Source organism: Dissoconium aciculare, assembly GCF_010015565.1.
Source record: "Dissoconium aciculare CBS 342.82 unplaced genomic scaffold K489scaffold_6, whole genome shotgun sequence".
Lineage (NCBI taxonomy): Eukaryota > Fungi > Ascomycota > Dothideomycetes > Mycosphaerellales > Dissoconiaceae > Dissoconium > Dissoconium aciculare.
The window spans coordinates 604,173-620,584 of record NW_022984956.1 but is presented as its reverse complement, the minus strand read 5'-3'; the positions used below and the strand labels follow the sequence as shown (position 1 = coordinate 620,584).

Below are 16,412 nucleotides of genomic sequence, written 5' to 3'. Positions count from 1 at the left end.
TACTTGCGTCGAGTCGCGGCATCCGTGTCAAAATCGGAGGGCGTTTTAGGACCGTCTCGTCTTTTCGTATAATGATTGCCCTTGAAGTATTCCTAGTCGGGGATACATCAAACCAGCTAAAGGCGTGACACCATAGGTCACGTCCAGGCGCCGCCTGACCGATCAGTATCTTGAGCTGGTCTGGTTGATGGCAGACAAGCCCGTCTCGTCCGCTGGCATCGACATGTTTCCGCATGCAACGGCATTTGGGGGCTCTGGTCAATGGACGTCTAATGCATTTCCTTGTTTGTAAGGAATGGGCAACGAACACACGAGGCATTCCTAGACCTCCCGAGGTCTTTGTCCAGAATGCAAGGAAATAGAAACTCGCGCTCTACCTTTGCGGGAGAACAGCTCTAGGACAGCATGGACAGCTAGGTAGTCCCGAAGGAGGTGTATCCTGGGCTCGCGTGACTCTCCACTTTGGTTAGGTGCTCCGTCTCTCCTCAGAAAGAGCAGCCGATAGTGCGGCGCCATCACATGTCTCTACTGGTTGTGAGGCTCTCCACAGCACACACTCCTGCGTATGGGTTCGTCTCTGAACACCAACCAAAGATCATCGCGCGGACGGACATGGCGTGCTTGGGAAAACTGTCGAGGATATGCGGCATCCAGCGTAAATCATAACAGGGCATTGTTCGCACCACTCACAAGCGTCAGGTCGTAAGCCGGGCGCGTCCACCTTGAGGGATGGTGTGTCAGCGTTCCTGCAGTCAGAGATCCGACACTGCCCAGCTGGATGATCTACATCATTTGGCCGAACCACCGATTTGACACTCGTCGTTGCAACGGATAATCTACATGTTACGTGTGAGATCTGCTTGCTTGGTGTGTTGAAGCGAAGAAGCTGAGAAGATGGACGCATAGATCGGAGGCCCAGGGTTGAGCGCATGTCTACCAAAGCCCGGGTGCTGCGGTTCCACATGAGATCGTCACTGCTATCTACGTAGACGCCGTGATGCACCTGCTTCACGCACGTCTTGAAGCCGTGCTGATGGTCTCGGGTTCATGGGGCCTAAATAACCCCATGATCACACTTCAGGGCTGTAGTAATCGAACATACCTACCTACCTAGGTATCAATCTGTCTCACTGTCCGAAATCTTTCCATGTGAGCTTGCACCACCGCATCTTTCGTGAACTCATGATTTGAACCAGTCCATGCCACCTCAGCTTCACCGAGATTCCCCATCGAGAACGACACAACGAGCCAGCGCCTCTTTACTTCACAACTCACGTGTCTCTTCCGATCGCGACAAATCTACGCTCGACTTACTACAGCTTTCTTCGGTGGCCAGCAGCCCCGGTTCATGTTCTAAGCATCTTCTAATCAGCCACCACGCCTGACAACTTGCCGAAACGCCGCCGCGGCAGGCCTCATCAACGCGCTGGATAACGAACGGGTCAGACCTACCACCACCTCTCCTCTCACGGCCACCCATACACCCACCACTACTGAGACCGACACTCCTCATTCCGCTAGATTGAACGTAGAAGTTTCTGCATCTACCACTCGCCAACAACCTCGATCATTGAGTGCAACATCACGTTCGCATCAGCCGGGTTGCAATCTTGAGCACAGCTTGCAAGGCTCAGTGAAGCGAAGGAGAAGCTCACTGGAGACCCCCGAAGAGCAAACAGGAGCGTCGGGCTCTACTACATCTCAGAGACGGCGCAAAAGGGCACGCACGTTCACAGAATTCTGTGTGCCCCAGAAGGCCCAGATTATGCGGCCGGCTGGTGGCGACGGTGTCAATCGTGGGCCAGAGTCAGGCACGGCGATCAATGGTTCATCACAGATACCAGCTTCACCCTCAAATAATGGCATCCATGCCAATGGGAATAGTGATGCAGCGTCGACGAGGGGAGGCAGTGACGAGCTCTATATGGGTGTACACGATCGGGAAGAGATGACGCGGATCTTACTTCAAAGTCTAGGTGACCTCGGATACAATCGGACTGTGGAGCAACTCTCTAAGGAGAGTGGCTTCGCTTTAGAAGTACCGAGCGCTGCAGATTTCCGAGCTGCCATACTGGCAGGTGAATGGGAGTTGTCAGAAAACCTACTGTTGGGTGCAGACAAGCTCGGCAGTGGATTGCTCATCACACATGGTCACTCAACGACGACTCGTCCTCGAAGCCATAGCGATTGCGTCTCGGAGAATAGAAATGGTACTCTCACAAATGGGCATAGACGTCACAAGGGACTTCGTCTGGTGGCAGATGCTGACACCGTAAGGCTTCGATTTTTACTCCGGCAGCAGAAATATCTCGAGTTGCTCGAGGAAAGGAAGATTAATGCAGCACTCAACGTACTACGCACAGAATTGACACCGCTCAAAACAGATACCAATCGCCTTCACTTTTTATCTAGTTTGGTAATGTGTCCAAGCGCAAGAGATCTCCGCGTACAGGCCGAGTGGGATGGCGCCGAAGGTCGGAGTAGGACTCAGCTATTGTCGGAAATATCTGCATCGATCTCGCCTTCGGTCATGATCCCAGAACACCGTCTTGCGTCGATGCTAAGCCGGCTGCAAGATGATCAAATCGAAGAATGTCGGTATCATAACACTGCGGATCGGCCTAGCCTCTATACCGACCATGAGTGCTCTGTGGAAGATTTCCCCCTGCTCCCTCTCCATAAGCTCGAGTCGCATGAGGATGAAGTGTGGTTCCTCGAGTTCAGCCACGACGGGTCCATGCTAGCGACAGCGGGGAAGGATGGTCTCGTCTGCGTCTACGATACCATGCGATGGCGACTGAAGCATGAGTTCCGCGAACACAGTTCCCGAGCCGCAGGCGGTTCAGGCACCGGCTATCAAACTGCCTCTTTTGGCAGCCGAGGCGGAGTATGCTATCTCGCGTTTTCTCCGGACGACCATTACTTAATCAGCTGTTGCGAGAACAAGGAGTTCGTCGTAATGAACGTTAGAACTGGTGCGCGCGTTGCTGATGCACAGCATTTTGACTGTCCCGTGACATCGGCTGCCTGGCTTCCAGATTCACAATCATTCGTCATTGGTTCTCAAAGCTCTCGACGACCTTTGACTTTGTACTCTCTGCGCAATGATACCGCCACTCCGACAGTCGGCGAGTTGCACGAAGTACATACGTGGCGCGATCCGCCATGGAATAGTGTACAATCGCGCGAAGGCACCACGAGAGACTACACGCCCATGTGTAGGATCTCCGACTGTGCCATCGACAGCACTGGTAGCTTGTTGGCTGCAACCACAGGCAACCACATCTGCATCTATTCGCTCGATCCGGCGGATGGCTATCGCAAACTTGACGACTGGCCCATGGAGGACAAGCTCACATCGGTAAACTTCGCTCGCGACGGAGATTTGTTGGTGAGCATGAACGAAGGACGCATTTTCACAATGGACGTCACTACGGGTGACATTCTATCAAGATACGAGGGCGCGGTGCAGAAGGAGTACGTTGTGCGAAGCTCATTCGGCGGCGCGAATGAGAATTTCGTCATATCTGGGAGTGAAGGTAAGTGTAGCCAACAGGAATCCCATGACTGCGATCACGTTTCATTTCTTTATACTGATCTATGACAATACACAGATTCCCATGTCTATATCTGGCGCCGGCCGACCTCGATACAGGTGGCTGCACTCCCGGCCCATAGCCCTGGGCCGGTGAATGCTGTTGCGTGGCATCCAACCAATCCAGCCATTTTCGCGAGCGCCGGCGACGATCGAAAAGTGCAAATGTAAGTTGTTTTCTAGCCACGTGCGTTGTGGACTACGCGTTGATTGACGGGGTTTCTGAGCAGATGGTCATCGCGTCGCGAGATAGAAATCTTCTTTCAAAGTCGCCCAACCGGCGGCTGAAATGTTGTCAATACGCCCGACAAGGAAAACGCTCACGAGAGGATTGACGAAACGAAAGATCACAAACTCAGTGATTGCCGGCGAAGCTGTTCGTTCACCTTGGTGCTTCCACCACAGTAGTGCTTGGATGTAGGCTCCATAGATTTTTAGTGGCAAGGATGGTTATAAGGGATATTGACCAAACATCAAATGGCCAACTCATGAAACATTTGAATCAACATCGCCATTGAAGCTCTCACCGAAGCACAGACATCATCTTGCACCTGCATTGTGACTCGCAATCGTGCGCTCGCTGACAGTCTAGACTGAGCCTGCTGAACACTCGGCCGTACACGAACTACTTGACTGTATAGGGCGTCAACCACTTCTCGGAAGGTCAACTCCGAGAACAAACATGACTCTGTATGTACCTATGTGATAGCCAATGGAGTGCCCACTCTGTCAATCTACTATACGAAGCCGACTTGGGCTCTCCAGAGCCAACGGTACGATTGCGGAAAATCAGATAAGTGGACCCCCATTATGCCGGGCTCTGATGCGCAGAGGTTTGTTCCAGGATCATAGGCCATGGGTGGTCAAAGTGACGCAAATCACGATTTCGTCGCCAGGCGCCGTCGCAGGATCGAGAGCGGTCAATAGACTCTGCCCACAACACTTGGAAACGATCCTTGCGTCCAGGGCAGTATGTGAGAATGATGTTCGTCTACTATGGCAGATGCCAAGTGAGGTACATGTGGGGCCGCGCCAAATGTCGTTCGTCCGTTGTTGATAGAATGCTTGCTGTAAACGAGTCCGATACTCATGGGTGGTCCGTGTGCATTTCGGGGCCACATGCTCTAATGAACTCCCGGAGCCAGAGGGCTGCATCGAACCTTGGAGGATTTTCATTTTTCGACAGCACTGTCGAATCGTACTGCAATGGTGATAACCATTATTGGGCCATAGGACGACAGCACAAATGTCAGCCCGTCTCGGCCGACTGACTCGCAACTGAATGGTTGAATACATATGTTGACACGCTGGCAATCTGGTTGCTGTGGCGCGTCGGGAGCGCGTCGATAGTACATGGCCACGTCCACCACCTTCGTTGTGGTGACGGAGTTAACAGTCATTGCGCATTGTAGATCAGCCGGCAAGTAGATGGATGATGAGCATTGCGAGGTACAACAAGGACTGTCCGGCATCCTGATTCCTGATTCCTGACCACATCAGCACGCAAACCATCGGAGCCGTTGGTGTTCACCACGCTTTTTAGAACGATCCGGGGAGTTTAATTTCCTTGATCTTGTAGCGGGCGGGCTTACCGGCTCAATGTTGACGCCAAGCAAATTTCCAATGAACGAAGAAGAGCCCCTTCCCTTTCATCACCCAATAGAGCCCAGGAGTAATTACTGCGGTTATTGTGACTGTCATGTGTATTCCCCATTGCCCTTTTTGTTAATATAACGGCTGTATGCTTTGTGAGGGCCGCCCTCCGCTTCCTCTCTTTTCTACATCTCTTGACTCGGTCCGACTTGTTCGTGATCTTGCACTTTTGCCTCTCTCTGCTTTCCTTCTTTTGGCGATTGAACGATCATCATCGCCGCCGTCACTCCTTATTTGCGGCGTAAAGCGCGCCACTCCCGGCCGAAAGCTACCCACGCGACTAAGCCACACACCTCCGCGTCGTCACTCGACTGTCGAAATATATTTCTGACATCTGTCAACTTCATTTCCGAAATTCACCTCGTTCGCACTCGCTGCAACAGACATCCAGTGTCATCATCTCACCAGCACATAAATCGCCATGTCGCTTCCCAGTTGGATTGAGTTGAGTGTGCCCTCACTCGATCGACCTTTTGGTCTGCATCTTTGGCCCATCTTCGCAGAGGCATGGACTGCCGTGGTAGGATATGAGCCTGAAAAGTTCGAGTTTACACCCGGCGTGACGCCAATGGCCACCTTGACCGAGACCGGTATTGCCCTCATCACATACTACATCATCATCTTCGGCGGACGAGAGCTGCTTAGGGATCGCGCCCCTTTCCAGTTGAGCTTTTTGTTCAAGGTTCACAATTTCTACCTGACCGCCATCAGCGGCACTCTCTTGGTATTGTTCTTGGAGCAATTGATTCCGACCCTCGTCAGAAATGGCGTTTTCTACACCATTTGCGACTACAATGGTGGATGGACAAAGCCGCTCGTGGTTCTCTACTACGTGAGTAATCTTGTGCCTGAATTTGCTTCGTCTGACGCGAATCTCTGATCTGGATTCAGCTGAACTACCTGACCAAATACATCGAATTCATCGACACCTGCTTCCTTTTCCTCAAGAAGAAGCCTCTGACCTTTTTGCACACCTACCACCACGGCGCCACTGCTCTGCTCTGCTACACCCAGCTAATCGGCTCGACTGCGGTATCGTGGGTTCCCATCACGCTGAATTTGACAGTCCACGTCGTCATGTACTGGTACTACTTCCAATCCGCGCGTGGCATCAAGATCTGGTGGAAGAAATACATTACAATTCTTCAGATCCTGCAGTTCGTCATTGATCTGGGCTTTGTTTATTTCGCCTCGTACACATACTTCGCCAATGCTTACTTCCCGTGGCTTCCATCTGTCGGTACCTGCGCCGGCAAGGAATTCGCTGCGTTGGCTGGTATTGGTATTCTCAGCTCGTACCTGGTTCTCTTCATCGGATTCTACATTTCGACATACAAGAAGCCGGTCAAGAAGGGCCGCGGCCGTGCCACCAGCGCTCTCGTCGAAATGAAGGATGAGCAGGTTCCTGACGTCAAGGAAGTTCGTCGTCGTCTGAGCGGTGGTGCTGCTACCCTTCACCAGCCCAGTATCGCTACAGGCAAAGAGACTGTCTCAACCAGCAACCGCACCACACGTTCAAGGAAGGCGTAGGACCCTCAAGACCTGCGTGCGTTTGACCGGGCAACTTCGCCAGATCGCGGTGTGGGTTGGGACATCGCAGCTTCGCAGCACACCATGCACCAGACTGGACCATTGACATCAGGATCAGTACCAGCTACTGATCATTTAACACGCACGGACCCACCGCGAGGGCTTCCAGGCAGCTGGCCGAAGCACAATTGACGGATGAACCTGCATCTGCTGTTGGAAAGAGTCGGCCTTGCACGACATGAAAGAGCAAGGGAGCTATATGATATGGTGGATAGGCGTGACTCGGCTTTGAAATATGTAATTTTACGAGCAAGACGTGTCATGTTGGGGAGGCCTCAACACGACTGTCAATTTGGCTTTTTCGCGTTTGAGGACACAGAGCAAGTCTCGCAGGTTTTTTTTCTTCTTCTTAAACCTCGAGCCTTGTTTCAAAAATTCTCTAGAGTAGAGAGTTACGCCGGAAACGATGTTCTCCTGCGACAGGTGTGGCCAACATAAACAGGCCGTCAACATTTTATTAGCATAGAGAAAATTAATCTGAAGTGTGATCGATTTTGAGCACGATGAATCTCAGAAGAAATGCGTGTGTGCAAAGAGGATGTGCATCACTATCGAAAGATTGTTGCCCGAGCGAGACAGTATTCCGACTTCAATGATTCGCACTGAGCAGGCAAGCTGAGGCTTGCTTCTTGTGCTCAGGCTCGTCAATCTGCACCCTACCTAGTATCGTCAAAATCTCAAGGATCCGACTTGCCAGATGAATGTCAGGCTCCCAAGATTCAAGGTTGCTAGATGTGAGGGAAGGTTTGACAGAAGACTGGACGGAAACGCCGATCCTCAGCCCGATGAAGTGTCCTGATATTTTGAGCCGAACTCATGGGCTACCTAGGTACCAAGGTACTCTTGTGTGCAAGGTTCATGGATGCTCTGCCCTTGGACAGACGATGCGGCCGCCCCAGTGGCCGCGCTTGCCGAATGGATTCTGGATTGAGGTTAATCCTCACTATGGCTGGTTCTCTTCAACATGATCGGTTGTCTAGATGCCCGAGTACCTAGATAGGGAGCCGACCACCTTAATGACGTACAGCAAGTAGACCGCATTTTGGCAGAATCACACCATGGCTCTACTCCGTCGAGGCGTCAGATTGCATGATACATAGACACAACAGCCATGGATGCGTTGATTGACATCAAGCAGGTTGTTCGCGGGACCCGAATCCTCATACCCGCCTATTACTACGTGACTATCCGGTCGACGACAAAGTGAATGTTTCTGTATAACAATCACATCCCACCTTGGCCTGCCGAGTCTTTAGTTGTTAGACACGGCTACCGCTGTGTCCCTTTCCAGCGTCAAAGGTTGTAATATTCTCGTATTAAAATTACTATTTAATACCTAAAACACCTAACCTACTAAGCTAGCCTTAGGCATATAGTATCTTATACTAATACTACTATTCTATATCTAAGGTAGCTAATAACTAAATTAGCCTAAGGCTAAAAGCTAATAGGTCTTAGTAGGTAGATAATATAGTAGTATAGGCCTTAGAGCAGTTAGTAATAAACTAAGTCCTTACCGCTACGTAAAGGGCCCGGTAAGATTATGATACTATTCAGAGTACGCTCGGCTTTTAAATCCTGCTAACTAGCAATCGGCTCCTAAAGGGTAGCCATCTAGAGTACGCTCGGCTTTTAAACCCTACTAACCGGCGATCGGCCCAGCTGTCTAGAGTACGCTCGGATTTTGAACCCTACTAACCGGCGATCGGCCCCTAAAGGGCAGCTGTCCAGAGTACGCTCGGCTTTTAAACCCTACGAACCGGCGATCGGCCCCCAAAGGGCAGCCCGTAGATCGGGCCACGTTCACTTCGCCTACTACACCGACTACAGTGCTATGAATTCTTAGGCACCTGCCATTTCCAGCAACCCTCGCGGTGTACCATATGCTATCTAGTTCATACGTCACTTATTGGAGCCTGCCCTTCTGAGTTCACACGTAGACGATCGATCCGCATTGATAGACTTTAATAGAGTCATACGTACGAAGTGATTTTCCTCGTCATGAAAATATAAAGAGATAGTAAGACTCACCACCGAGGTTAATGTATGCTCCTTCTCTTTATCAACTTCAGTTACATCCAAACGATTATTATACGTACATCTCGGAGAGAAGTTTATGCTACTAAGTCAACATGCGCTCCACTCTTTCCCTTCTCGCCTTCACCAGCAGCGCGGTCGCCCAGCTGAACATGTGCGGGCAATATCAATCTTACACCAAGGAAATGTACACAGTGCAGAACAACCTCTGGGGCGAGGGCGCTGCAACGTCCGGCTCGCAATGTAGCGCACTCAACAGCGCCTCTACTTCGGGTGTATCTTGGTCGACGACCTGGCAATGGGCTGGCGGCGAGAACAACGTCAAGTCATACTCTTATTCCGGCTTATCCTTCACAAAACGACTTGTGTCTTCGATCTCTTCCATTCCGACGTCAGCGCGGTGGACCTATTCCACATTAGACAACGTGCGAGCAGATGTTGCGTATGATCTGTTTACGGCGAATGATATAAACCACAGCACTTCCAGTGGAGATTACGAGCTGATGGTGTGGCTCGCGCGCTTTGGCAGTGTCCAGCCGATTGGCAGCAAGAAGACCACTGTTACCATTGGAGGGTATACTTGGGATTTGTGGAGCGGATACAATGGAAACTGTCTCGTCTTTAGCTTTGTCGCTGACACCAATATTTCAAACTACTCTGGAGACATCAAGAATTTCTTCGACTACATCACCGCCAATGAGGGGTTCCCGGCGAGCACGCAGAATTTGTTGAGTAAGCCTTCCTTCTTGTCTTCTTCCTATATGAGTACATTGGTATTCTGGGATTTTCACGGATCTCTTGAGGATTCACAACATCCAGTCCGATTAAATCAGACAAAGTGGTTTCATCCTGAGAAGGAAGAGATTGAGTTTGTGACTGACATTGATGTTTTCAAACACAGCGATCCAATTCGGCACAGAGCCTTTCACCGGCCCGCATACGACGTTCGATGTCCCGAACTGGTTTGCCAGCGTGAACTGATTGAAGCGGTGGCGTTTCTGAATGGAGGTAAAAGTCGATCGGGTCAGGTCGAGTGTGCGTGACCAAGCAGAAATCACAAAAATCAACCTTCTAGCCCATTCCAACCTCTCCATTCCCAGGCTGTGCCGGGCCCATCTTTCGTTCTGGACTCGACTTCATATACAGATGAGTGAAATAGCGCATGGTGCTTAATGCTCCGTCGTTCCACTTATATAGGCTCATGAATTCAAATGGTTCTTCCAGACTTCCTACGCCGCTATGGCATTGGCCGAGGACCTCCGCGAAAATGATAAATCAGAGAAAAGCCCCTTCTCACCCCCAATATCGGAGACATTATTCAGGCTCTTCAATTCACAATCAAAGAATCCCGAACTTTTCTGCTATTGTTTTTATCGCCGTCTTAGGACCAGCAGCGAACCTAATAGGTAATAAGCCGCAAGTCCTTGAACTCTGTTCGATATTTGTCATGAGAATGAAATTTTTGGGTCGCATAAACTGGGATACTCGAACTAGATCAACGAAGTGGGGAGATTGATGAAGGAGCCACCGGTGGAAGCCATAAACTCGGAGTTTCTCAGATGGAGGGTAACATCTTCGAACGAACACATGGAATGAATCTTGTTTTTCATGCTGTTGATAATGAGTGATGGGGCCAGGAGACTTTTAATGGATAGCATTTCTTGAATTTGATAGTCGGGGGTTTGCCCTGGTGGGTGTAGCAGGGGTTGTGACAGTATGCAGGGAGTTCGGCTGGTGGCTACTGGACGACTAGCCTCTCTGTGACGGATTAGCTACAAATGGAAGGCAAGAAACACATCAGATGATACCTTACACCATGTTCACAGAATTAATATAGAATTGGGAAGTGACATCTCGATTCCAAAACCTTCAAACCTCGTGCCAGGTAATAGAGCAATGGTCGCTGTTCGTGGGATGTGCGGTGCTCGGGCCAGTCCTTTCATCTTACGCCACAGGGCAATACTTGGAGGGATGCACAACGGATGCTCAGATTCAATTGATTTCTCGTTGTCTAGGCAGGTTTCTCGTGGTGATATGAGTCATTATGTCGAATTCTGTGTCAAGTCTACGGCCTATCCTTGATTTGTTTGATACCCAGCTCGGTGCGAATCGAAGTCGAGCGCCCGAGCATTTAAGTAGGCTGTAACCTCTCGAGTGATCAACTTACGATTTATCTCCTTCCCGAGCAAACTCGTTTGGCAATTCATTACTATTATGGACAAAGGTCGTCTTATTTCTCATCCCTACTGTACCACACAATGCTTGCGGGCTATTTTACAAAGTCACAACGAGCAAAATGATCCTCACTGCCCCTCTGCTGCGGCACACAATAACAGCTCATTATCGCTGAATGCCTTCCATCAAGAATTGCGGCTTTGTCTCAATAATGTGGATACACGGAATACTTGCATTCTTGATCTAGCTCTCTCAGGACATCGGGGGAGCATGTTCAAGATCTGTCATCCTGTCTTGAATTACTGCTTGATTGCAAAGGGATTTCAACGTGGGGATGCCGATAGCATGCGCCGCGAGGAAGATGTATACGCACGATTGAGCGACTTGCAAGGCGAGAGAATCCCTTTATACTGCGGTAGCATCACGCTTGACTACCCTCTGGAAAGCCCGGCAAGAGCAGAGCCTATAGAGCACCTTCTTCTACTCTCCTATGGAGGCACGTCTATTTTGAAACGTTTCCCAGAAGGGGAGCCCATATCGCTGGTTTACAAAGCACAGATTCTTGCAGCGACACGAAAACTTCACGAGCGTCAGGTTATCCATGGAGACCTAGAGATGCGCAACGTTGTGGTAGATCCCGACAGCGACCGGGTAATTCTCATTGATTTTGAGCGCAGCAGGCTCTATGAACGGCGTCCCCCATGTGACGATAGTCGCCATTGTCGCAAAACATATCACGACAAGAAGGGCCGGCGGCGCAAATGCATGTACTGCAGGGAATTTGATATGGTCCAAGATAGCATCGAGAGGCCCGACTACAGCATGTAAAACAGCATAGTGCGAGTGGTAGGACTTCCATTTTTAACCTGAATTACACAGTAACTTGCAGCCAGCGAATAAGCTGATCTGTCATGTAGCCTACTGTTAATGTGGGCATATGCAAAGTGCTCGCTCATCGGCGCTTCGCCGCACTGCCTGTCCCGTTTTGTGTATGCTCGCTGGGCAGTCGTTTTGCACTCACTATGCGGCTTCTCAACGTGTACGCTTTCGCATTCTGTGATTCCTTCGGACAGACCCCCCGCCTTACGCGATCGCCTCGCCTCGACGGATCGCTAGGACCGAAGCGATGTGGGAAGACGTACAGGAGAGGAAAGAGCTGGACACGGCAGGGTATCGCAAGGTAAAAGGGTTTTTAGCGTACGTGAGAGCGTATCTGCCGCTAGTAAAAAGGTTATAGATCGATACATGCTGCATCAAGCAAAACAACGAGCGCGAGGCATTAACGGCGATCAATTCCATGTTCCGATAATATCAAGAAGCGGAGGTGTGTCTGGCATACCTGGAGGATGTCCCGACAGTGCGCGACATGGACGCTTTTGAGCGGAGCGGCGGGGCTGGACGTTGCAAGAGCTGCTTGCACCCGGCTTAGTGGTGTTCATGTCGCGGCACTGGCAGATGCTTGGCCATAAAGGACACAGCAGTCACGGACGGAGCGGCATGTCGATGCAGACCGGCCCGCTGCTGGAAGATCAGATAGCAAAAATCACCAGTGTCGCGATCATTCCGCGAGCCGTGCTGCATCGCTACGATGGAAGCGAGCAGATCAGCGCCGAAGAGAAGCTGACGTGGGCCGACGATCGAGCGACGCTACACGGATAGGACCTGTCGCACTGTCTCTTCGGCATTCTCGGAGTTAGCATGAACATCCGCTATGGCGAGGGCAAGGAACGCAGGCGGGAACGTCTGTTACATAAAGTTCGGAAAGTCCAAGGAACAGCAGCACCTGGCGAGTACTCCCTCCCTCTCCATCTGAAGGGTGTCCCTGCGACGGACTACTTCGTAGCTCGCAAACAGGACATGCAGCATTTGGCAGACTTCTTCGCCTCTCCCTCGCAATCGCCTGAGCGGCAGCAGCGGGTCTTCATAGTGCATGGCCTGGGTGGTATGGGCAAGACACAGCTGTGTGCAGAGTTCGTCAAGACGCACGCAGACTGGTCCAGTGCGGTGCTCTGGCTGGATGGTCCCTCGAAGGACTCACTGACTGACCCGACCAGTGGAGTCCAGCTATCATCGAATTCGGCAGCCGTACAGGTCTATCTACAAGCTTTCAAAGCCTACGAGGAGACATATCCCAACATGCGCATCGAGATCTGGCGTGCAAATTATGTGCTGCCGGGGGGCAAAGTTTCTGCCAACTTTGCCGTGAAAGTTCGTCCCTCCGCAGACTCGCAACCCTGCGCGAATGACTTCACTGAGGCTTCTCACTGGCTGGGGTCGGTAGCGGTAAATCCGGGCTCACCAATCATTGATATCATCGGGGACGAGCTCGAATTTGACATCACCGACTGGGGTGGCAATGTGGTCCAGCGCGGCTGCAGCTTCGTCGGTACCGGCATTTACAAGCCTCTCGCAACAGTGGCACAAGAACTCGCAGGCAACCTCACGTGCAGTGGCGGCTATACCGTCTCGTGCGGTCGACCGTCGTATAACTACGCCACCACTTGTGGAAGTGCGGACGTAAAGACATGCGGAGATGTGGGTAAGAATTGCAACCCGTACTTCCAACTCCTAGCTGAATGCCGGTACTAATATGTGCGCGCGGTTGAGCATGAGCCTCTTTACGAGGTCTTTGATGCTTTCTATATGCTCTGCTGCACGAATTCATTGCGATATTCCTATCGCTTGTTCTGGGCCAATTGTCTGTCGTTACAGAGACGCATCTTGTTATCAATGCACGTATCAATATTCTGAGATGCGAAGTGTCGCTCAATGCTTCAGTATCGAAGCGCGTGATATTGGACTGCGAGAGGATCCGTTGGGCAGTTGTTAGGCCAGTCGTTATTGAGCCTTCCGCGGCGTCACTGGCAGCAGCATTTAGACGACCGTGCTTTTTTTCGAGCTCTCCACGCCTCCACGTCTGCGATAAACGTCGGATGGCTGCCTCCCTGGAGCCTCTCGAGGGCTGGACGCGGATCCGCACCGTGGTCAAGCAGGTACCACGTCAGCTCGCGCGTGTCGAGGACTTCCCAGGTCTCTGGGCCCGCGCCGTATTCGAGAACGTCGGAATCCGAGACATAGCAGAGCGGTGGGCCACGGCGCATAGGCAGTCGTATCTGGGTGGGCGGCTGGTCTGGTCCATTAACATCGAGCCCGAGATCTTCAACTAGATAATACACCATAGCCATACGCTCGGCGTACGTCTGGGCCTTAGGATACTGCTCCTCGGATGTGCCAGGCGTTGGCGTGCCGCCGGGCCTGCCGCTCATCCAGGGGAATGTGGCCGCATGAACAGCGTGGTGCAAACACCTCCAGCCCAAGGGAGCACCATAAGCATGCAGCAACTTAAACGTAGCTACAGTCGCTTTAGCGGCCGCTTTCTCTAGTACAGGCGGGCAGCGAAGCTGGTCTTGGGTAATAAAGTCGGGCTGGAGCGGGCTTTGGCCTTCAGGATGGACGCTCGCGCCGTGCTCAAGACAGTACTTAACTAGGTCTTCGTTCGCAAGGACCGCCCAGAGAAATGGGCCGCTACGGCGACCGGCCCTATTGAAGCGTTTGTTGATATTCCAGCCGTAAGCGAGCAAAACATCAAGAATTTGGGTTGAGAGGTCTCGCGGGCGATTCATTTCATGGTTGCTAATATTATCCGTACTGTAGCCGCCATCGGAGAGAATGTAGGTAAGTATCGCAAGGGCGTTGTGTTCAAAGCACTGTTCACAGGTGTAGTGGAGGAGCCAAGAGGAGCTATCATCATTGATGTTTGTTGCCGTGATTCCTTGTGCCAGGAGGGTGCGCGACAGTAATTGCACATCGTCTAATCTGCACGCCTCATTGATAGTAGGGCATGGCTCTTCGCATGGTCTGATGTAAACCATTCACAAACGCGGCAAGGTGAGCGATCAACAAAGCTGCGATGAATGACTGTAGAACTTTGCATGATACAAAGTGATGGATCAGGCAACTCCGTAACGAAGCTTGCCTACGGATGCAAGTGCTGCGGCACAGCATGCGAAGCTTGGCGTCGCCATCTTGTCAGCCTGTGGCAAATTCCCAAGTCGGGCTACGGGCTGGGTTTGTTAAAGGCTATTGGCATTTTTTGGCAATGGTCGCCGCCTGCTACTCCTGAAATGACCTTCTCTAACTACCTATTATCGGGATATCTGGGGCACATCATAAGCTTGCCACGAATACCGTGGCAATATAATTCAGGGATTTTCAGCCAATCCGCTCCCTCGCTGGCAGTCTGTCCGACATGGACCCGGGAGAATGACCATGCAGGCTTGGTCTGCAGCGCGTCATTCGCCCGCTAGTACTGATGTGATGCATGCATCCTCCAATCTGGACGGCACTGTCCAGTCGTCGACCAGCTCTGCCAGTCTGCTCTCCGGCATTCCAAGTTTCACGAGAATATGTGTCTACTAGTGGTAAATGGCAGTCAAGCGGAAGACCAGCCAGTGTCAATGTGATACGCATGCGTGGTCGTCTACCCGCAGACCTCAGTGCCTTATCGAAACCTCCAGTGCAAGCGAACTGTGGAAATTCCAAGGCAGGCGGGGCGGTCGGTGAGAAACGAACAGTGAAGGTGTGTCTCCATGCCTGCTGTATGCATATGCACAGCTGCGTTTTTGACCTGGTGATCTGTCATCGCAACCTCGTGATCGCGTTTCGAAGTCGCCGCCGTATGAACAAAAGCACAGTCTTCACAGTAGATCTTTCTACTTGCATATATGATGGGGGTAATCAAATCAGTCGGTCAACGTGCATGAATGCTTCTGGGTTTCTGTATACTCTGTGTCGCTACGTGGACACGTACGTAGGTGGATGAAAAAGAAGTACTGTATGCAGCGTGTGCATGTCGACACCGATGCCAACAAACAGCTTTTTTGTCATCAAGATAAAACATCATTCATTATTTTATTACACGACATGCGAGGGTACGGCTGTCGTATAATAACAAATACTGCACTCCCGATTTCTTCTACAATGTAAGGAGGTTGGGAAGACGCTCTGATCGAAGAGCAGGAGGAGTCGCTCGCACTTGCGATACATACAATAGTAGAGTACATGCATCCGGGCAGTACAGTGCATGATAACCTTGGATTGTGGACGGTCCTGGAAGCAAGCGTCCAGGCTTGCTTTGCTGGCGCCCATGAGTGGAGATGCAGCTGTCACGAAAACTCGGCCCCTACCCGACTGCAGCAGCAGCTTCGGCCAGTTGCGGAAAGGCGTGTCTGTTCATTAAGCATGCCCGGTTTCATGGTGACATGCGATGCGTGCGACGAAGAAAGTTGCAAGTCACTCGCGTCTCTTTGACTCTACCCTACACACTGGTACCCAGGTATCACCATTGCCTGGGTATGGTGAT

At 51.3% G+C, this 16,412-nt stretch overlaps 8 protein-coding genes across 8 annotated transcripts; 7 read left to right on the top strand and 1 right to left on the bottom strand.

Annotated features, from left to right (window-relative positions):
• Window positions 1-612: 612 nt before the first annotated feature.
• Window positions 613-3,766, top strand: K489DRAFT_388691 (WD40 repeat-like protein; the record flags this gene model as incomplete). The annotated part of the gene is made up of 3 exons (XM_033606435.1): window positions 613-617; window positions 1,522-3,539; window positions 3,615-3,766. The coding sequence occupies 3 exons, from the start codon at window positions 613-615 to the stop codon at window positions 3,764-3,766; spliced, it is 2,175 nt and encodes a 724-aa protein (XP_033459825.1).
• Window positions 3,767-5,290: 1,524 nt separating this feature from the next.
• On the top strand, window positions 5,291-7,174 carry K489DRAFT_380165 (GNS1/SUR4 membrane protein). Its single transcript, XM_033604824.1, has 2 exons — window positions 5,291-6,080; window positions 6,140-7,174. The coding sequence occupies exons 1-2, from the start codon at window positions 5,670-5,672 to the stop codon at window positions 6,776-6,778; spliced, it is 1,050 nt and encodes a 349-aa protein (XP_033459824.1). The 5' UTR covers window positions 5,291-5,669; the 3' UTR covers window positions 6,779-7,174.
• A 1,679-nt stretch (window positions 7,175-8,853) lies between these two features.
• K489DRAFT_431440 (glycoside hydrolase family 12 protein) lies at window positions 8,854-10,154 on the top strand. Its single transcript, XM_033608446.1, has 2 exons — window positions 8,854-9,607; window positions 9,777-10,154. The coding sequence occupies exons 1-2, from the start codon at window positions 8,971-8,973 to the stop codon at window positions 9,854-9,856; spliced, it is 717 nt and encodes a 238-aa protein (XP_033459823.1). The 5' UTR covers window positions 8,854-8,970; the 3' UTR covers window positions 9,857-10,154.
• K489DRAFT_216690 (uncharacterized protein) lies at window positions 9,948-10,633 on the top strand. Its single transcript, XM_033599700.1, has one exon. The coding sequence runs from the start codon at window positions 10,038-10,040 to the stop codon at window positions 10,389-10,391; it is 354 nt and encodes a 117-aa protein (XP_033459822.1). The 5' UTR covers window positions 9,948-10,037; the 3' UTR covers window positions 10,392-10,633.
• Window positions 10,634-11,089: 456 nt separating this feature from the next.
• K489DRAFT_370409 (uncharacterized protein) lies at window positions 11,090-11,878 on the top strand (the record flags this gene model as incomplete). Its single annotated transcript, XM_033603129.1, has 1 exon — window positions 11,090-11,878. One exon carries the CDS (start codon window positions 11,090-11,092, stop codon window positions 11,876-11,878), a length of 789 nt encoding a protein of 262 aa, XP_033459821.1.
• Window positions 11,879-12,006: 128 nt separating this feature from the next.
• On the top strand, window positions 12,007-12,808 carry K489DRAFT_424568 (uncharacterized protein). The gene has a single exon (XM_033608269.1). It carries the CDS (start codon window positions 12,488-12,490, stop codon window positions 12,707-12,709), a length of 222 nt encoding a protein of 73 aa, XP_033459820.1. The 5' UTR covers window positions 12,007-12,487; the 3' UTR covers window positions 12,710-12,808.
• Window positions 12,749-13,639, top strand: K489DRAFT_401341 (uncharacterized protein; the record flags this gene model as incomplete). Its single annotated transcript, XM_033607019.1, has 1 exon — window positions 12,749-13,639. One exon carries the CDS (start codon window positions 12,749-12,751, stop codon window positions 13,637-13,639), a length of 891 nt encoding a protein of 296 aa, XP_033459819.1.
• A 314-nt stretch (window positions 13,640-13,953) lies between these two features.
• K489DRAFT_304681 (uncharacterized protein) lies at window positions 13,954-14,745 on the bottom strand (the record flags this gene model as incomplete). Its single annotated transcript, XM_033600518.1, has 1 exon — window positions 13,954-14,745. A coding segment is annotated over one exon (792 nt), but the record flags the coding sequence as incomplete, so codon positions are not given.
• Window positions 14,746-16,412: the final 1,667 nt, after the last annotated feature.